Source organism: Protobothrops mucrosquamatus, unplaced genomic scaffold (assembly GCF_001527695.2).
Source record: "Protobothrops mucrosquamatus isolate PMUCROS unplaced genomic scaffold, P.Mucros_1.0 scaffold79, whole genome shotgun sequence".
Classification (NCBI taxonomy): domain Eukaryota; kingdom Metazoa; phylum Chordata; class Lepidosauria; order Squamata; family Viperidae; genus Protobothrops; species Protobothrops mucrosquamatus.
The window spans coordinates 1,276,849-1,297,925 of NW_015386456.1; the positions used below are offsets into that span (position 1 = coordinate 1,276,849).

The following is a 21,077-nucleotide window of genomic DNA, read 5'->3' on the forward strand; positions in this document are numbered from 1 at the left end:
AAGTAAAACTAGCTAGCAACTGCTGGATAGCATTGCATTAGGTCCTCGAGCACACAAACAAGGCTATTTGGCACATCTGTTCAAACATCTGCTATTGCTCGTTTTAAGTTTTTTTTTAAAGAAAATTGCTGGGCATTTATTTATTTCTCTTTTCTCCTTTACTTTTCTTTCTTTTTTTCATGTTAAGTTTTTATTTTTATAATATACGAGAAAAATAGTAACAACAGTTCTTCATTTCTGACCTTTCCATTTTAATAACACAAATGATTTAACCTTTATTTTAAAAGCCATAAATGGGTCAATTTAATGAGATTTCCAGGAAAGAACAAGTATAATGCCTTGCAATATGTCTGCATGTTGTAACCTTTCACTGAGAATTTCAGGCTGTGGTCATAAGCACAACCATTACCTGAATTTGGGATACAGTTAAAGGATATCTAAATAAGATCCATGTAACACCTTCACTGCAGGGTGGGACCGTGAGAGAGCCTTCATACACCCAATAGTCTCTTAGCAGTGGATCTGAAATTGAATGGATACCTTGGTTTGAAAGCAATAATGTAAACATAGTTGAAGAAATGAAATCATCAAACTTTTTCTGTATGCGATCTACAGCTGTCAAACAAGAGTCCCTAGAAAGTATTTCATAAAAGGCAACTTGCAGAATTTTATCCCTAGATCATTTTACAGCACAGAGAGGTTTGTGTAGACTAATTTTCTAGCACAATGCAATAGAAAAAATGGTGATATGCTTCTCAGGATAGTCTTATAAAAGCAGTCCTTTCCATTAGAAACAATTCAAATTGAAATTGAAAGCATGGCAACTACAATGGTGGTTGCTACTGTAGAAATTAGAAAATTAAAAAAAGTGTAAAGTCAGATGAAAACTGGGGTTGGAATTTTTCAGCCAATTTTACCATCTATCCTGTAGCTTTAAGTAAAAAATATGTTATTTAAGTCCAAAGGAACATCTAATAGTCAGACATTAGGTATTGTTCAATATTATTATTATTTAAGATTTAATCTTCAATTCGATTCAGTCTGGGACTGGTAAAAACTTAACAGTTCAAAACAGTGGTGGGATTCAAATATATGAACAACTGGTTCTCTATGTGGATGTTACTTCTGGAAGTCCATTCTGGGCCTGGGCAACAAAAAATTAGCTACCGGTTCTGCCGAAGTGGTGCGAACTGGCTGAATCCCACCACTGGTTCAAATTCTAACCAAAGACCTAAGAGCTGTTAAGGTAACTTTTGAGTATATAGGCATTTTTTTTGCAAAGTCAGAATATTCAGGTCTAATAAGTTCAAAATTTCCATGTATCTTGGTAGCCCTTTGGGTATTGCTCCAAGGGCTCCTATTATATCAGTGCAACCATTGATTTCTTCTTCCACAATAAATCAACTACAATTTGCAAATCACAATATTTCATTATTTTTTCTAGCTGTTTCTCTTCAATTCATGCATCACGTGGTATTGCAAAAGAAATAAGTTTTATTTCTTTTCCACAATAGTGATGTCAGGAGTGTTGTGGGCCAGAATTTGTTTGGATCCAAAAGTTCCACAGGATCTTGACCTATTCATTTTAAGAATTTTGTCAACTTGGTATTCCCGGTGATTTTTACTGCATTCAAACCAAACTTCTGGCAAAGTTTCCAATGTATGTTTTTGGCAATTAGATCATAACATTGTAGATAATCAGTCTGTGAAATGTTGCTGCAGCCACTGATAAGATGATCCACTATTTCATCTTTCTCATTGCATAAGCAACATTTGCTGTTGTTACTTATGTGTTGAATTTTTGCTTTCATGGAATTAGTCTGCAAGTCTTGTTCTTTAGCCGCCAAAATGAAGCCTTCAATTTCTTTCTTCAGTACCTCTAATCTCAACCAGCTCCATTTTGTATCTGCCTTTCCTTCAATGTCCTTCAGGTATTGACTGTGCATAGGCTTCTTTTTCCAGTTAGAAACTCAATGCTCAATTGTTTCCTTTCAATATTCTGTTTTCAATCTCATTATTTCCCTTGTTCGCCTCTCTTAGCGCTATTACTGTTGTTGTAGTTGTTATTGCTGAAAACTTGTATAATAGCCAAAATTCATGAAATGTTTGCATTCTTTTCTTAAATGCTATGAAATGCCTAGAAATAATATCAAAATCTAACAGTATTTTATTATCTCTCAATATTTCATCACACATGCACGTATATCAGTTAGTTAAAGTCCAAAAGAACCAAATTGGATCCAGAGTTATCTAGAGGTTGATGGAATATATTGACTTTATCAAATTTAATTCCTTTGCGACCCTTTATTTTATCCCAGTTGAATTTGCTTAGAATTCTATCCATTCTATCCATAATTGCATCCATTATAGTCACAGATTTCTCAAACCAAGTGAATATACATTTAATGAATGGCAACTGGTAAAATATCAAAAATGTATTTTGTCCTTGGAAATGAAAAAAGGAGTCACTCAAGAATACTACCTGTCTAGGTATTAGATAACTAATAAGAAACTTTTTGTTTCAATTATGTGCCTCTTTTATGTCTTTTTCTCTTAATTTTAATAATGGTAAACAATGCTAAGGGGTATTATGATGTTTTATAATTTCTCCAAACAGCAAACCTTTCTATTACAACATATTTACCTATATTATTTGAGATTTTTTTTAATTAATGAAACTATTCTCAACTATTTATTGTGTTAAGAAATATATATTTATTTAAATATCAACAATACTTAGACAAGAAGACTCCCAAGACCTCACAATATTCTGTGAGTCAGGTTAGTTCTCTGTAAGCATGTATTTCTCATTTACAGTGCATGGAAAATATAAGTGTAAAACCCAGAACCTCTATTACATTCTAATAGATAAGAAGTCCTAGGCAAAAGGGAAAAAAACTCATAGATTCCAAATAGTAACTTATTGTATTTCCAATCTAAAAAACAAGTTACAAAATATGAAATACTTTTCACAATAAATGTACTGTGTAAATATTATATATTAAGATATAATTGCCAATTGAGATATTACCTGTCTGAATTCTATTGGTATTATACTTTAATGTAATACAAGTACAAATATTTTGAAAACTATGATTCAGTCCTGTAAAAAATAGAAATGCTACCTGGTGAGTATTCCACACATAGTGTTTTGGTCAAGACTTTTGTTACAATGGGCTATACCAGTATTCTCATCCTGATGATCTCTTAATGAAAATGAATTTACATTTCTGAGAATGTCTAGCTGAAGCTGTAGCCTCAATGAAGCTAGAGTATAACTAGGTTACAGAACACTGGAATGTATTGTGTTCAGAGCTATGTTTGTTAGCAATTCAATTAAATTAAAACTGTTAGTCGAAGCTGATAACTTGATAGCAATGTTTTTTTTTATTTGATTCATGTCCCATTTGTATGCAAAGACTCTAACTGTTAACAACTAAAAAGCAAATGTTTAGTGTGCACAAAAATTTTGTGGCACAAAAATAAGTACTCACCTGGTAATAACGTGTTAGGATTGAAGCAAGGTATTGTCTTGGAGTTACCCTGAAAAGTTAACGGAATCCAGATTGGTTTTAGTTCTTAAGCAAAAAAAATATGTGGATTTAGGAAAAAGTGGACTGTAATTTATGCAGTATTTCAAAAGGAAAGGAAGGAAAATGATGTAATTATAATGGTCTCCCAGAAATCAATCTTAGTTTACCTCTCATAACCTATTGTGTAGGCTTGTAGCAGATAAGATCAGTTTGACTTACATTGGCATTGATAAATGATGATGCAAGCACCCATGCCAAGTCAACTTTATATAAAAGTGGGATGAATGGGTGAATGGGATGAATGGGTGAATGCTATCCAGAAATATGAATATTTTTTAAAAAGAAATATTCAAAATGTCACATCATTTTTCTGGATGGACTTGGTTGCCCTTAAGAGTTCTATCAATCTCTGAAAATATCAAAGTGATTGGAATTTGTTATACTCTTAATTGAAAATAATGACTTAATCTAGAGAGGACTATTTGAATACTAGAAATGTGGAACCTTCAACACATAGAATTAAATGTTTCACATAATCCCAATTCCAGCAACATGAAAACCAATATAGGTTACAAAGCATCTGGAAAAGCTGCCCCACTGTAAATGTTTACTGCAGGTTCAGTATCTGAAAGTCCTACACAAGGCTACAGTGAATGGTATCCTTCTGGACTGTCTGGAGGTATTGGTCTTTAGAGTCACTATTTTGCAATTCTGTTCCTTTCTCTTAAGCCAAGCTCCAAAGGTATGTTGATACTGAGGTATGATGAGCCATCTGATTTCATTTTGCCTTCCTTCTGTTCAATATTTTTTTTGGGGGGGGAGATGGAGGGTCATTCATGTTTTTGGACTGGGTGTCATCAGTAAGCCTATAGAACATTAGAATCCAAATCCAACAATGCTAGTACCATTTATAATTGCCTAAGTTCAATAATCACTAGAGGACACAGAACAAATTAAAGTTAAATCCAGATAAGATAGAAGTGTTCTTAGTAAACTGGCTAGAGAATTGTAGGCCAGCTTATTTTTGGATGAGGTTTTCCTACAACTGTAAAAGCAGATCTCTAATTTGGAGTGCTTATAGATTTTTAGCTGTTTTGTTTGTTTGTTTGACTGATTGGTTTCTATAGCTGCCCATCTCAGCAAGCAACTCTGGGCAGCTCACAATTCAGAAACATATATTACAATTAAAATCTTAAAAACAGTTTAAAATATTAAAAACTGTGAAAACCATTAAAACACTAAAAAAACATCAAAACATCTAAAGCTGTTCATGGCTTCTGAACTAGAAGCATATTTGCGAATCAAGCACAGGTTCACATTGGCTGTCAAATTAAAGTTTACCTTTTGGCTACATCTTGTTTTGATTATAAAGATGGTTCTCTTTTTTGCTAATGAATGTTAATGTCAAATGTGATTTTTAATATAGAATTGCAATTGATATTTCAATATTTTGGATATTTAGTTGAGGAGAAAAGAGGAGTATAAGTATATTAAATAAATGACTGCTGTATATTCCATTTCTCCAGAAATTCAGATCATATTAAGTACCTGATCCCCAATTATATAATGAAGATATTTCACCTTATACTGAATGTCTTGCAGAATCTCAGTCACAGCCTTTAGGCCTGAATGTTCCTTTCCTATCTGAAATAAAACCAACAATAAATAAATACTGAAATACAATACAGGTTACTCTTTTTCTGAAATAGGTTTAACAACACATTATTCTCTGACACTTTGTTATATCAAACTAAAAAAAAGTAATATTATTCATTATGTATATATGTTATCATTCCTATGTGAAATTCATGACATTTATGTTGTTGTTTCTTACATTAAAAACCATCTTCCTTCTAAAGCGTTCAAGAGAACTTACCTCTGTTATAATCTCACAACAAGAATGCTATGTGACAGGTTGCAAGAAAGTAACTAGCTAGACTTATCCAGAGTACTTTACAGTGCACTTGGATTTAAACTTGGATCTTCAAGGTCCTAGGCTGCACTATTCTTGCTACACTGTGTCTCATTTCCTTTCTTCTCTGTTTTGTTCTTTCCTAACTTAACTTACATATGTTATGAAAGGACAAAACAGAGAAAAAAGCAAATAAAACTCAGTGGGTCTAGAACAGGGCTTTTCAACCAGTGGTACAGGTACAACCTGTGGTACATTGGCACCTGGCAAGTGGTACGCAACCATCCTAGAAAAGTGGTAGCGGGGGAAGGGAATGAGCTGAACCGGTGGCAGCACCGCACAAGCCTGAGCGAGAGATGGCTGGAGCTGCAGGGCTGTCGTGCCGCTTTCCAGCTGATCGGCGCTTTTTCGGGGCTGTCAGGGCTCAGGGGAAGCACCAGGATCAGCGCCAGGCTCCAGCTGGAGCTCGATGCTGATCCTGGTGCTTCTGCTGAGCCCAGAAGAAGCGCCGATCAGCTGGAATATTGCAGCATCTCCAGGGTCTTGTGATTTACATTCAGATGCTTGGCAACTGACTCATATTTATGACAGTCAGTGTCCCAGGATCATGTGAAGTGACCAAAATCTGCTGCAACCACCCAGCAGACGGGGGGAGTAAAAACCAAACACCCCCCTACCCCACCTCTATTGCCAATCCTCAACAGAAATGCTCACAACAATGAAAACCTCGGACAGGAGGAAGAGCGCAGCCGGGCGGACAGGCAGGTGTCTTGCTCAGCTGTGGCTTGGGGGGCACTTTTTTCAGTGCCATTGTAACTTCGAACAGTCACTAAGTGAACTGTCGAGGACTGCCTGTACTTTATCACTTTTTTCCTTTTTTTTTGGTCAGCAAGTTTTTGACACCTTGCTAGGTGGTACTCAAATGTCGTCATATCCTAAAAGTGGTACAATGGGTGAAAAGGTTGAAAAGCCCTGGTCTAGAAGGCTAAGAAAGAGTAATTTAATTATCCAAGAACACCTTGCATAATTCTTTACCGAGTAATGAATGAACTGCCATGGACTTCTTATCTATATAGCAATACAGGCCATAAAGTAACTGCATAATTAGCAGTTGAAGGCCAGATTCCAAACAGATATTGTTTATATCTGAATTCTATACAGGTAGTTAATCATGATGATTAGATTTTTTTAATCCCACCTTTTTACATAAATGTATATAAAATGTATGTCATGTGTATATTTATGTTATTTCACAATATATTAATTGCAAGAATGTACATGTGTGTGAATTAAGAAAAAACTATCCCACGGATTAAAAAAAATCAGCTGGTTTAATTAATCCTTCTATTACTCCAGACCTATGGTCCTTTGTTAGTGTGCCAGACTTGACAAATTTTGAATGAATTGAATGAAATTGAATGAACAAATAAATGTTGGCAGGGACATGGAGAATATAAGGTTCCAAGAATGAATTAGAGGGAATGCTAATAACTCATGTTCAACTTCGCTAATGTGAGACACCAAGAAGGGAAAAAGAACGAGTAAAAGCTTTAATATGAATGGTATTTAAAGAAGCAAAAATGAAGATTAATAAATAACTATATGCTATTAAGACCCACAATGCTTGTGGCATGCTTATCTTCCTGCCTGAAAATAGTATTTGCAGCAAAAGCAAGTTCATAGCAGTCCTTGAAGAAAAACCAATGGTTTAGGATAGCAAATGGCCATACTTTGAAAGATAGATAGATAGATAGATGGATGGATGGATGGATGGATGGATGGATGGATGGATGGATGGATGGATGGATGGATGGATAGATAGATAGATAGATAGATAGATAGATAGATAGATAGATAGATAGATAGATAGATAGATAGATAGATAGATAGATAGATAGATAGATAGATAGATAGATAGATAGATAACCTTTATTGTCATTTTTACTGTGGGCGCAATGGCACACATTAAAAATGAAATTTAATTGCTTGCTAAGTGTACACAACACACATTTAAACGTATTATATGCAACATATGTATAGACCTACACCTTTACATATAAGTAATATATAAATATTAATCACTGTCTATCTTGAATACATAACGGAAGGAGGAAGCTTTAGAGTTCACAAGGTTAATACTGTATGGAACAAAATTTGACTGAATCTGAATGTTCTGCTTCGGATACCACGAAGGTAACAAAGAAAACAGGTCGTGAAGAGAATGTGTAGTGTCCCGGACAATCTTGCAAATCCAGCTCAAGCAACATTTATATGCTATGTCCTGGATGGGAGGGAACTGCCAATAATCTTTTCAGCCATCCTCACCACTCTCTGCACTGCCTTCCTGTCTGAAGCAGTGATGCTTCCAGACTGTGATGCTGTATGATAGGATGCTCTCGATCTTCCCTCTGTAGAAAGTGGTAAGGACAGGGGAAGGAAGATGTGCTTTTCTCATGCGACACAGAAAACGCAGGTGCTGCTGTGCCCGCTTCACCAGATTCTCGCTGTTGAGCTACCAAGCCACCCTACTTGTTAACTGCACACTCAGGAATTTGATGCTGGTAACCATGTCAACAGGTGAATTATTCATGCACAGAGGAGTGTGGCTATGCCTGCCTTTTTTGAATGAAAAGATGTATCCATTCAAGAAAATGAATCCCCCCAACAGAAACACATAATAGGAGAAACTCTCAATAAAGGGGGGGAAGAGAAACAGGGACAGTGGATTAGAGTAACAACCAATAGCAAAAGACAGAAAAGGCATTCTACACTGCTGTAACAAAAAAACAACAACAGGTTTTAGATCCTTGAAGATCAAGCAGACTATTCAAAGAAAAAAAACAGATACTGCAGAATCAGAGACAGCATCAGATACAACTTTGCTCTATAAAAGACAAAGAGAAACTGATAATTCACTGTTATAAAGAACTTAAATGCTGATGAATTGTGGTGTATGCCAGGAATAAGGATCAGGTACATAACAGAACAGCTTCTAAGAGTTATCAGAAAAAAGTGAAGATAAAGGGGACTGAAAGTATACTTCTTCTGGATCTGTGCAGATATATGATGCTCTATAGAAATGTATAATAGTAATAAAGCACACATGAGAATAAATGGAATTCTTGGTGAATAGTGGAGTTTTGGGGGTTGAGTTTGGATTTATTTATATTATACTTAATTAATAAAATATTTTTTTAAAAAAAAAACAAAGGTAGTGGATATAGAGTAGCAGATTACAATGACAGAAGAGCACAATCCAACTGAAAATAAAACCTCTATTATACAAAAGACAGTTTGCCTATGGAACCAATTACACAGAATAGTGATCACTTCCCTTTGGTTGGATGAGTTCAGAAATTAAGTTTCTATTCTTTTCAGGTTAAAGGGTGAAGTCTCTGGGAAGGGAAATGAGAGAACATTCAAAACTTGATCAGATTATTGCACAAAATTAAGATTGTTCTAAAAATGTACTTTTGGATTTCAAAAAATGAAAATATGGCATACTTTGAAAGTTGATTTAAAGTGTAATAACTGGGTAGGAAACATTTTCATGAGTTAAACAACCTTCATCAACATCTTACACATTTGCTACACTCAGTTTAATTGGATTTTGTTTGTTTTGGCCATAAGAATAAAATACTAGAAGCAGGTAATTAATTGAGCTACAAATACACTCAAGTGATTATGGAGCAGAAGCAACTCTAAAATGTGGACAGCAATTCATTCATAAGAAAGAAATTTGCATTCTGAGTCTAAGTCACAATATGACAATGATAGATACTGGAGAGGCCAATAAATAGAAACCATTGATCAACACTGTTTTTATTAATCAGCATAAAATCTAATTGGGCTGTTTTGACTCAAACCTTGGAAAAAAGCTATTTAATATCTACAACTCTTAAATATCCCACAGACATAGACAACTCCATATGCTCATGCAGAACTCTGGCAGCTATGACGGTGAATTATCATTTGCTCGAAGGGCTATGCAGATCCTCATTAAAATACACAGCGCCATAAGAGGAGAAAGTTGCTTGTTAATAATTGGCACCTGGGCAGCAGACTGCATAGGCATATCCTTTAGCTGATTGAAGATTTCTTTAAAAGTCCACCTATCGAAGAGTACTTAAAATTTCCTCAACACCATTAAAAAACTGTTCCATCTGAGCAAATTTTAATGATGTGGAGGAGGCCATGGGAAAATGGGAATTAATTGTTTTGTTCTACCAGCAGAGAGCATCCCTGCTGATGCAGACACAGTTCTGCTGCATCAATTCATATAAATAAAATGAGATACAAAATCACTGTGCTCTTTTATCTGTTGCTGTTGTCAATGGAAGTGATAGTACATTTCCTCTATTTTGGAGCTGTGCAAGTGGTCTTTATGGGAACTCCTGACTTAACATATTGACAGAAGTGGAAATATGTACCTCATCCTAGATAGTCAATTGTTATTTGTACCTAGATGCTTGTAATTATATAACATGTACTTTATAAGTGTATGTGTTTTCCATGAAATGAATTTGGCATCCACCCAATTGGTTCTTAATCATAGGACATACAGCACTTAAGGATCAGGTGAAGAGATATTTTCAAAATACCTACTTTCCTGCCAAAAAAAGAGTACATTGAATCGAGAATGAGATGGAGTAATAAGTTAAAGAGATTTATTTAACAATTTAATTTAACTTTCTGATTAATTCCAAGGTTAGGTTTGAAGAAACTGGATAACAGCTTCCAAAGCAATTATAAAGTCCTTTAGGAGACCAAGTTTTCATTATTTTTAGCAGTCTTCTCTGCACTAGAGCCATACATCTTTCCAATCAAACACCAAAGTCTGCAAGGAATTTAAGACGAGAAATAGAAGTCTACAAAAAACCATTCAAATATGGTTCAAGAAGAAACATTTCTATTTGCCATTCACTATTCTACTGTAGGTATTCCTTGACTTACAACCACTTACAGCCAGCAACGGATGGAAACTAATCAAGGAGAGAAGCAATCTAGAACTAAGGAGAAATTTCCTGATAGAACAATTAATCAGTGGAACAACCTGCCTCCAGAAATTGTGAATGCTCCAACACTGGAAGTTTTTAAGAAGAGACTGGACAGCCATTTGTCTGAAATAGTATAGGGTTTCCTGCCTAAACAGGAGGTTGGACTAGATGACCCCCAAGGTCCCTTCCAACATTATTATTATTGTTGTTGTTGTTACTGTTACTGTTATTATTGTTGTTGTTGTTATTATTATTATTATTATTAATTGGGACTGGAATTTTTCTTATAAATCATTGCAGTCGTAAGTTGAGTCAGACCCATTTTTACAACAATTTTTCAGTGGGCATTAAGCAAATTGCCAGGTCATTAAGCAAATCCAACTTCCCCATGGGTTTCTTTGCCAGAAATTGGCATTGAAATGTTGCAAATCATGACTACAGGGCTCTACAAACCATCATAAATATAAGCCAGTTGTCAAGCAACTGTGAATTGTGTTCACGTGGCCTTGGGGGTGGTGCAATGGTTGAAAGTGCAAATATAGATCATGAGTTACTTTTTCCAAGGCCATCATAGCTTTGAACCATAATTAAATGAATGTCCTTAAGTCAAGGACTACCTGTATCCTATTACTTGGCAGTTCACAGCAGTTCCAGACATGACATGGTCCTTGATCCTTTCACTCTTCCAAATTTCTTCTACTATATTTCTCTTCTAAGCTGGGGAGCAACACAGAGCCCAAAAACTACTTTAAGAAACCTTTTTGGGGTCCAAGAGAGCCTCCATAATGAAACTGCTGCTGAAAAATGTTAGTTTAATTTTTTGGCAGAAGAAACAAAACAGATAATTTGAAAACATAATAAACCTTTTCTTGAATAAAGGTCCCAAACTACCCCAACTTTAGAAACCCCATCCTGGTTCATCTGCATAGCATCAAAAGTTATTTATTATCCCACCTTTATTATTTTTTTATAAATAACTCAAAATGGCAAACATATCTAATACTCTTTTTTCCTCCTATTTTCCCTACAACATCCTTGTGAGGTGGGTTGGGCTGAGAGAGAATGAATAGCTCAAATTCACCCAAGCAGGCTTACATGCCTAAGATGGGACTACATCTCATGGTCTTCCAGTTTTTAGCCTGGTGCCTTAACTAGTCTATCCTCAATCATCAAAGCTCAAACCTGTTAGTCTCTCTCAGCCCAACTTACCTCACAAGGTTGTTGAGGAAAAATGGGAGTAAGTTATACTGTTTCTTAATTTTATTTATGTATGTAAACAACTCTGTGCTTCTGGACAAAATACAGGATATAAATCTAACACAAAAATGAATGCAATATAGATTATCTGGAGCAGAGGTCCCCAACCTTTTGGGTACCAAGGACCAGTTACATGACAAGAGGTTTTTCCGCAGACCAGAGGGGGTGTGGTTTTTTGTGCTGCCTGCATCCTGCGGATGGGGCTTTGCTTGTTTGTGCAGCCCAGTTGCTGACATGCTGCGGCCCGTTACCAATCCACGGACCGGGGGTTGGGGACCCCTGATCTAGAGTGCATCATGGCAACTGTGCATGGGCTACACAAATCAAGATGACCACAAGATGGCACCAAAGAGATACAAAAAAGTCTAACTTTTTGCTTCCACCTAGTGTTTGTGTGAGGGAAAGTAAACATTATGATTATTTCCAAAGGCCACAGTGCAAGTTACAAAATCTACCACAAAAGTAAAATCATAATCTTTTCAAAAAAGAATACAGTACTTTCTACTCTACGAGACTGTGAAAACTGCCACCTTGCTCACTCCTTAGACCACTGCCAGGATTGGCTATATCTTGATTGGTGCATGGTAAATATCAAATTGAAGGACACCAGGCTTAAAACACAACTGTAGGTATGCAGGCTCCCTCCACAGGGATATTGACCAAGAATCAAGTCCTCATGAGGTATTCAATATTTTTGAAACAAAGGTATAATTAGTGAGACTCAGAAGCCCTTCATATATTTGTTCCAAAAGCTTGAAGAGGAATAATAAGTTCAGTTCAACACAGTTCAACTTCTATAAGTTCAGTTTATTCACTTGGTAAACACAAACTTAAATGTCATCTGCAGCTTGAATGAAAGGGGCTTGTATTGCCAAAAGACATAAAGTATGACTTTCTTCTGAACAGACACAATGCCAGTCTGCTTCTGTTTTTGTAATAGTTGTGGAACAGAGGCATTGAGATCCATAGTTTCACCCATCATGGCAGTATTGCAATGAAACTGCAATTAAGAGACAATAAATGATCATGGCAAAGAGAAGGAAAATTACCTGCACAAATAAGGCAATAATGACTATACCATTCTTCTTTCCGACTGCCTCATCAATACTGTGATACATGGTAGTGTTCCAATGGATCAGATGGAGCTGGAGAGAGAAAGAAAGAGAGACAGACAGACAAAAAGGGGAGAGGGGAGAGAGACAGAGATCACTTGTAGCAAAAAGACATTGCATGGATAAGAAATTTCCTAGCAGTCGTTGATTAGAAGTCCGTGCAAAGACTGTTTTTATGGGCAGCATAAAAATTTAATGAATAAATAAAAAATAAACTGTTTTTTGAAATGTTTCTATTCTGTCTTTCCACACAATGACCTAAGATCATTTAACATTTTAATGAAAACAATTAAACAAAAATTGTAAAGCATTGTCAAACATCCTAAAAACAAGTGAACTACAATTAAAACAACAACCTAGTAGCTGTAGCACACTTAGCACAGTAAAGGCATTTATTAATGTTTTCACGGAGCAGTTGAGGGAAACCTGTGGAATACAAGGTAGATTTCCCAGAGGAACACATTCCAATTTGATGGGACGTCAACAGAAATGGTATTTTCCAGGAACTACTACCTGATTCTTCCAATGAAATCAATATTTAGATAGGCTCATATAGATATATGCTGTTCTTCAGAGTTTAAAATGACTACTTAAAATTAGACATTAAGAAATATGTTATTGATTTCATTTATTCAATGTTGATGCAGTGTGACCCCAACTGAGTATGGGCAGCTCATAAAAATGAAAAGCAACAAAAAACAATAAAGTGGAAATTACAAAATAAATTACAAAATAAGAAAGAAATTACAAAAATAAGCAAACAAACCTACACAATTATTACAAAAGCATCACACCCAGGAAAGTCCCATCTGTCGTACTCCAAGGCCTGAGAGAACATCATCAGGCTGGGAGCTTGATGGGGATATTCAGAGGGGACATCATTCCAAAATGGATTGGAATGCTGCTGTTATGTCTAATATTCCCTCACTTTATCTTCAATTATTTGTAGTTTTAACATTTGCATATACCCCTGCGGATTTTATTCTGCTAGTCATTGCTAACTGTAGAGGGTGGTGCTCATCTCCATTTCAAGGCCATTGAGCCAGCATTGTGTGAAGACGTTTCTGCAGATATGTGGCCAGCATGACATCACAGAGCACTGTTACCTTCCCACCGAAGTAGTGCCTATTTATCTAATTGCATTTGCATGCTTTCAAACTGCTAGGTTGGTCAGATCTGGGGCAAGAACGGCAGCTCACCCTATCACGTGGTGGTTGGGTCTCAAACTTGGGTTATCAGGTTTCCAACTGACAAGCCTAGCCTCTTAACAGCTAAGCCAACACACTGCCCCATCTGCTAACAGATGCATTTAAAAACCTCCTTCGATAATTTGCAAGTCAAGTTAGCATAGATCAGTGTTTCTCAACCTTGACAATTTTAAGGCATGTGGACTTCAACTCCCAGAATTCCACAGCCAGCATTGCTGGCTGTGGAATTCTGGGAGTTGAAGTCCACATGCCTTAAAATTGTCAAGGTTGAGAAACGCTGGCATAGATAATAAAGTAATAATATTAAAAGAATTTTAATCAAACGCATATTCTAAAAGCAAAAATGAACTGCAAAATTCAGCCTTTCAGAATGGGATGTTTATTTCAAAAATCTTCACTACCATCTAGCTGGATGTTTGAGAATGAACATTATTGGGTCATATTCATTGTACAGTTTCTTATAGCATCAATATAGTTTTAGAAATAAAAGAGAAATATTCATATTACACAATATAAAATGTTTCAGAAGGTGCTTATCACAGCTTGGCATTCAGAATGTGTTAATGTGTTTGGTGAATTTAAAGAATCAAAATATATTGTTTGACTTCGTTCTTTTCAATTATTTGTCCATTTTAAAACTATGAATATTTTCCTTCTCTAAATGTTAAATGATTCATTTAAAAACCAAATCATGTGTTGACATTTCAGTCTCCATTTCTTTTTAGTATTATGCTAGTAAAAAAAACCATAATAATCATGTCTTAAGCATACTTTTTTTATTAGATTAGCATTTCTCATTATCCTCACTAGAGGGCACTCGTGCTCTCTGATGACTATCACATTAAATAAAAAAGGAGAACAAAACAAAGAAAAAGTTATTTCTTTCCTTTGATTACAGACTGATCTACAGAAAGAAAATTCTTGATTAAAGAGTTAAGGGTCTAGACACAAATACTATGAAAACAATGCTCTCTATGTGACTCCAACCGTTATCTTTTTAATGTCAACATATACTTTACTGCAAAGAAAGTTGTAACAATGTCATGAAAGAGAATAGTCAAGTTTACACGGGTGATTTTATATATGTAAGTGGATAAAGCCATGAAGAGAGTTATTATCAAATTCACAGAGGTAAATTGCTGCAAAGGATCTTTTTCTCTCTCAAATAGAAAAATACTGCTTGTAAAGAATTGTAAAGGATTAAAAGGAAAAGTGAAGTAAAAACCTCATTTTTAATAATAGGGAAATGTCATGTATTTATTTTAAAAAGAGCTATTTTTGTCAAATTGAGACAAGAATTACAATGTATTTTTAAAACAAAATGCATAACAATTTTTTTCAGATTCAGTTTATGACTGATGGTACCCAATCACCCCCAAGTATACTTTACTAGATCCATTATCCTAAAAAAACATGATGAATGTATGTTTTTCCAGTAAACTTTTGGAAACTTACTCCTCAAAACAAGAAACTTCCAGGAAAAAAAATAAGTACTTTTTGACTGCAGCCCATGTTCTAACTGAGTCATGGACTACAGTAGATTTATATTGGTGAGAAAAATAAAAAAAACAAGGCCACTCTGATTACTTCTTAAAGAAAAAAACACAACCCGGTGAGCTTACCTGCTGAACTTATAAAAACATTTCCACCCTCACTCTATTCAACCCTCTGACTTTTCTATTTTAAATCAGAAACATTTTGAGGCAGTGGCTTGGTTCACGTATCACAGAAAGCCATAATGGGGCCTGTTTTGATTGGTTATGTATGAACTCAGTCACTTTCACTTAATGTAGTATGAACCCAGGCACAAGAAAAGTCATTTGGTGTTTTTAAAATGTTCTATTTCTATAGAAGTCAAAGATCCCATACTCACTTAATCAAAAGTGCTGTATGATGACTAGTTCAGTAGCCCAAGGGCTGCAGAACTGAACCTTTCAGACATTTATATAGTTTTTAATCCCGATCAGGCATGAAGCTGTGTTTTCTTCTCGATCTAGAATTACCTCCGGATATGTGATGAGTCCAGGAATCAACATAGTCTTGTATATTTTCAGCAGCTGTTGGTGCCAAGTTACATCCTGGGAAGGATTTGCAATACCTGGCCAAGATTCAAGAAGTTGCTTCCCTAATTCTGGCAATTGCTTCCTGCTGTGTGTGGCGTTTGAGCACTTCCTATAGTTCTGGATCATAGGTGAGCCAGCATCCTCTTTTCTCCTCCATCACAGCAGTCTAGTTCAGTGTTTCTCAACCTTGACAATTTTAAGGCATGTGGACTTCAACTCCCAGAATTCCACAGCCAGCATTGCTTGCTGTGGAATTCTGGGAGTTGAAGTCCACATGCCTTAAAATTGTCAAGGTTGAGGAAACACTGGCTAGTTTGTTGTCCCTTCATATGTTACTGCCACTGAAAGGAGCATTATGCAATGCCACATTCTTTAGGGATAGAGCTCACTGTCAAAAGATTCATAGCTTTCTCATGTTATTCTTTCCTCTAAGTCAGACATGCCAAACTCGTGACGCCACGTGACGTCGTGCAATGTATCAGGACAGTTTTGCCATTGCCAGCAATGGGGTGGGCGCGGCTTCCGGATGATGCATCTGGCCCGCAGGCCAGCAGTTTGACACCCCTGCTCTAAGTATTCTTGTAAACCACAGAACATAATGAGGACCATTATTAAACTAGCAAAGGTTGCATTGTCAATTGTGATGATTATCAGATGGTTTGTATGTTAGACTTTGACCTGGGAGATCTTAGTTCAAATACCCACTTATATATAAAACCCATTAGGTCAGGGGTCCCCAACCCCTGGTCCGTGGACCAATACTGGTCCGCGGCATGCCAGCAATTGGTCCGCACAAACAAGCAAAACCCCATCCACAGGATGCAGGCAGCACACAAGACCATGCGCATTCCAGTCCGCGGAAAAACCTCTCTCCACAGAACTAGTCCCTGGTGCCCACAAGGTTGGTGACCTCTGCATTAGGTAACCTTGGATTAGAATTCAGCCAAGCCTAACATATAGGGTTTCTATGAAGTTATAAAGTATCTTGAGCAACTCTGAAAAAAATATTTAATATGATCAAGATGTCCTTGACTATGTCTCCCCTAAACCCCACACTGTACTAAAATATTGTGGCTTTGCTTCCAGAAAAAGTTCCTAATTGCCCAAGTGATTCTTGCATCCTATAGGACTATTCCAGTTCACATCTCTGTTTTAAATCCAACTTAGTTCCAGTTTGAACTCTCACATAAGGAATCAACAGATGAACATCTATCTGAATTGCATGACCAGTGGGCCCTGGATGAAATGGATTACTGCAACCCCTTTCAGTCAGAACTCAGACCTGGGCATGGGATGGAAACAGAATTGGTCACTTTGAGATGATTTCTGGTTGGTAGCTTATCTAGCTTTGCTCTCCTTCAGCTTTCAGCGGCCTCTGATAGCATCAAGCATGATATCCTTCTGGATCAGTTCTGTGGGATGGGAGTCAGTAGCACAGTATTTGGCTGGTTTTCTTCCTTCCTATGGAGCAGTCCAGTTGGTGTTGACCAGGAATGAGGTCCCACCTGCAATTCCTATTATGTGGGATGCTGCAAAGTTCAGTAATCTCTCTGCTCCTATTTTATCATCTACATGAAGTTAATGAGTAACGTCATTTCTTGCCATGGGATGAGTTATCACACTGATAATACCAAATTATACATTTCCATCCCTGGTGAACTAAGCAATGATATTAATGTCTTGTTCAAGTGCCTGAAGGCTGCAGGGGTCTGAATGGGCTTTAACTGAACCTCGACAAGACTGAGTGGCTTTGGCTTTGGGGGCTTTTTTTACCTGAGATTTTACCACCTTTGGCATGAATAGGGTTGCACTACTTCAGACAGACCCCATGTGCAATCTAGGGGCCTTTCTAAACTCAGCTCCTGTAAGAGGAACAAGTGACAGTCTTGGTTAGGAAGGCCTTTGCACAGCTTTGTGTTGCATGCCAGTTGCACCCCTTCCTGGACTACAATGCTCTGCTCATAGTCATTCATTCCGACTGTATGAATGTGCTCTACATGGAGCTGCCCTTGAAAAGCATCTGGAAGCATCAACTGGTACAGTGTGTGGCTGCATGGACAATTACGTGCATGTTAGGATGACACACTAATACCTTTGTTCCACAAGCTGCACTGGCTGCTGGTTTGTTTCTGAATACAATTCAAGGTGCTGTTTTTGACCTTTAAGCCCACGTTATCTAAGGGACCACTTCTTCCCAATGACATCTTCCCATCGCATCAGGTTGAGCAGGAGAGGTATGCTGTGGGTCTCATCTACCAAGGAGTTCTATCTGGCAGGACCCAGATGGCATGCCTTTTTGGCTGTGGCTCCTGCTCTTTGGAACATCATTCACCCCAAGGTGAGATTAGCCTTTCAGAAAGTTTTTAGAACATGGTTTATCCAGAAACTTTGGGGATCCTGTGGGCAGCCTATGAGTAGGTTGTATTGTGCCCAAATAGTTTTTCTCCTGTAATCATGCTTTTTATTTATTTTTATGTTTATTGTTGTAAGTGTTTTAATGGTTGTGACCTTGTTTAAGTGTTAGTTGTACACTGCTCAGAATCACATCTGGTGAAATGGGAGGCCATATAAATTTGCTAAATATTTAGCATATTATTTCTGAAATACATATCCAATTTAGAGATATTTCAAGTAATTATCTTGAGATAAACCAACATTATCTTCTTAATGCTTCTTATTAGAGATTAATACTGTTTCATAACTTAAGTAGCATAACTCATGAATTATTTAAAGTCATATTTAACTTTGTTCTATATATTTAGTATTCCTTAATAGAGAAAAAGATGGAATCATCAGTTGTTTAGTCACCTCATACTGTATGAAGATAATTTTGTTTGAAATCTATACTTTTATAAAACTCTGATTCAATGCAAGCATATAGATGGGTAGTAAGTGAAACAAAGTGAATATGTATTTCTCACTGATCTGAGAAATACATATTCTTTCAAAGAACAAACTCATATTCCCAGAATGAAACACATATTGCCATTATGTTTCACTTAGTCATGCATTATTCACGCGGTTAAAACAAACCAAAGGTACCAGGAAAGCAACTAAAGGCTTTGTACAAATTGTTTAATATTAAGACTTTGATTTATGATCATTATGAAATAAAAACACACATAGAAAGCCCTGTAGTTATTATACTCATTGATGATTGCATTTTGATGAATACAGAACCTTTATATCACATCGTAATCATATTTGAGAAAAACAGATATGTAGGTACTTGTGCTTGGATTCATCTTGAGGAACATTAATTTGGAAGAAAATAAATGGTCCATCTCCCCACAAAAATTAGTTTTTCAAAGAGGCCCTCCGTGAATCAACACATAATAGATTAGCATGGAATGAGACTTTGGCAGCTCCTATAGACTTCAAATCTTATTTGAGCAAAATTTGTATATGCAACTTGCCCAAATTAGTGCTGTACAATTTAATCTGGCTCATATTTTTTTTAGAAAATAAATTCCACTGTTTTTAAAACTACTCCAAAATAAGTGAAGATGAATTTGCAAAACATTTTGCTCTGCTGTTTCCTTCTACTGCTGATTTCTATTTTTCCAAATAGAAATACGTAGATACTCAAAAGGTTTATTTGTATTTGGTTTATTTGTATTTGGAAGTTTGTATTTGATAGGTTTATTTGTATTTGGAAGTTAGTTTTCTCATTCAAACTAAAGAACAAAGTTAGAAAACTCTTTGTTTACAAGAACATTTTTGTAATTTACTGTTTTTCGGCCATGTTTCCAAAGGGCGAGAATTCATCAAACAAAAGCATTATATTAAATCCCGGGGCCAGACTTTCTAGCCTGTTACCAGCAGACACAGGGAGAAATTTAAGCAGGAAATGCTATATTGGGTCACATGCTTGAACCTAGACATCCAGTTATACAAAATCAAGATTGTCATGTAACCTCTTCTTCCTCTAAAGGTGCCTTACTGACCACACCTTCTAAAGAACAGGGACAGACACAACGCCTTTCTCATTTCCTTCTGCCACTCAGAAAACAGCCTGCCCTGTGACAAATCTACATGCAGCAAGGCTCCAGTGACAAAATCACAGTTTGTTTCCTCTTGCAACACTTCTGAAAAGCGGCTTAAAACTGAGCGGAGGAAAAATCATCTATACAAGTGAGACAAAAAGAACACTCAGGGACATGAAATTTCTGCAGGTCTTTCAAACCTATGGATTTCCTGTGGTTAGGAGGACTGTTATGACTAGAACTAATGGTGAAATCTGCTTTGCAACTTTTCAAAAGTTTTTAATCCCCTAAAATGATTTTTTTCTTCAAATTCAATTCAAAGCGCTTAAGTATTTCTTACACATTTCTCTTGAGGTATTGTGATTTTATTTACTTGATTGCAAGTATATGGCATGACCTGAATGGAGGACATCTAAGTGCAAAGAAGAGACAAATCTAACCTTTCCTTCCAGGCCCATTGTTTATTAGAAACAAAGGCAAACACTAAATAATTATTCTTACTGCATGACTAAAGAAAGAAAAAAATATGGAAGGTAAAATAGAAATTACATATAATATAATAAGCATAATGTTTAATTTCCTCCTGAAAGTATAAAACTGTACTAAAGCAAAATGATTTGAAGAGTCTTTTCCTGTTTCTAAATAGACATTGCTATTTCATTTAATAAATATTTGAATTGGCTTCCGTTATAACCAATTTAACAATTTATCCAAGTTTAAGTTGGAAGTATTCTCTTTTCTCAAATGAAAGTGGTATCTATTATCTACAGTCTGTGTAGTGAGCTGAACATTTATTCTAAATCCCTTGAGTCAGTACTGCTGAAGTAAGAACAGTGAAATGATAATGAAGCTACTACATGTCTACACAGGGAGTCACTTTGTGATGTGAAACTGGAATATTCAGTCTCAATTAAGGTGATTTAAAATAATGTATGCCAGCTATAAGCCACTAAAAATCAAAAAAGGCATAAACATCTATAGAATTAGTGTATGTGCTCCTTAAGAAAAT

The 21,077-nt window shown here is 36.2% G+C and overlaps 1 protein-coding gene across 1 annotated transcript in view; it reads right to left on the minus strand.

Annotated features, from left to right (window-relative positions):
• Nucleotides 1-214: 214 nt before the first annotated feature.
• The window catches only part of CA8 (carbonic anhydrase 8), a 33,987-nt gene continuing 13,124 nt past the window's right edge, over nucleotides 215-21,077 (minus strand). The window contains exons 4-7 of the mRNA XM_029283416.1: nucleotides 12,749-12,844; nucleotides 5,115-5,177; nucleotides 3,495-3,543; nucleotides 215-522 (exon numbers count right to left, since the gene is read on the minus strand). Coding sequence (XP_029139249.1) covers nucleotides 380-522; nucleotides 3,495-3,543; nucleotides 5,115-5,177; nucleotides 12,749-12,844 — 351 coding nt within the window. The 3' untranslated portion in view covers nucleotides 215-379. The remainder of the gene's footprint in view (nucleotides 523-3,494; nucleotides 3,544-5,114; nucleotides 5,178-12,748; nucleotides 12,845-21,077) is intronic.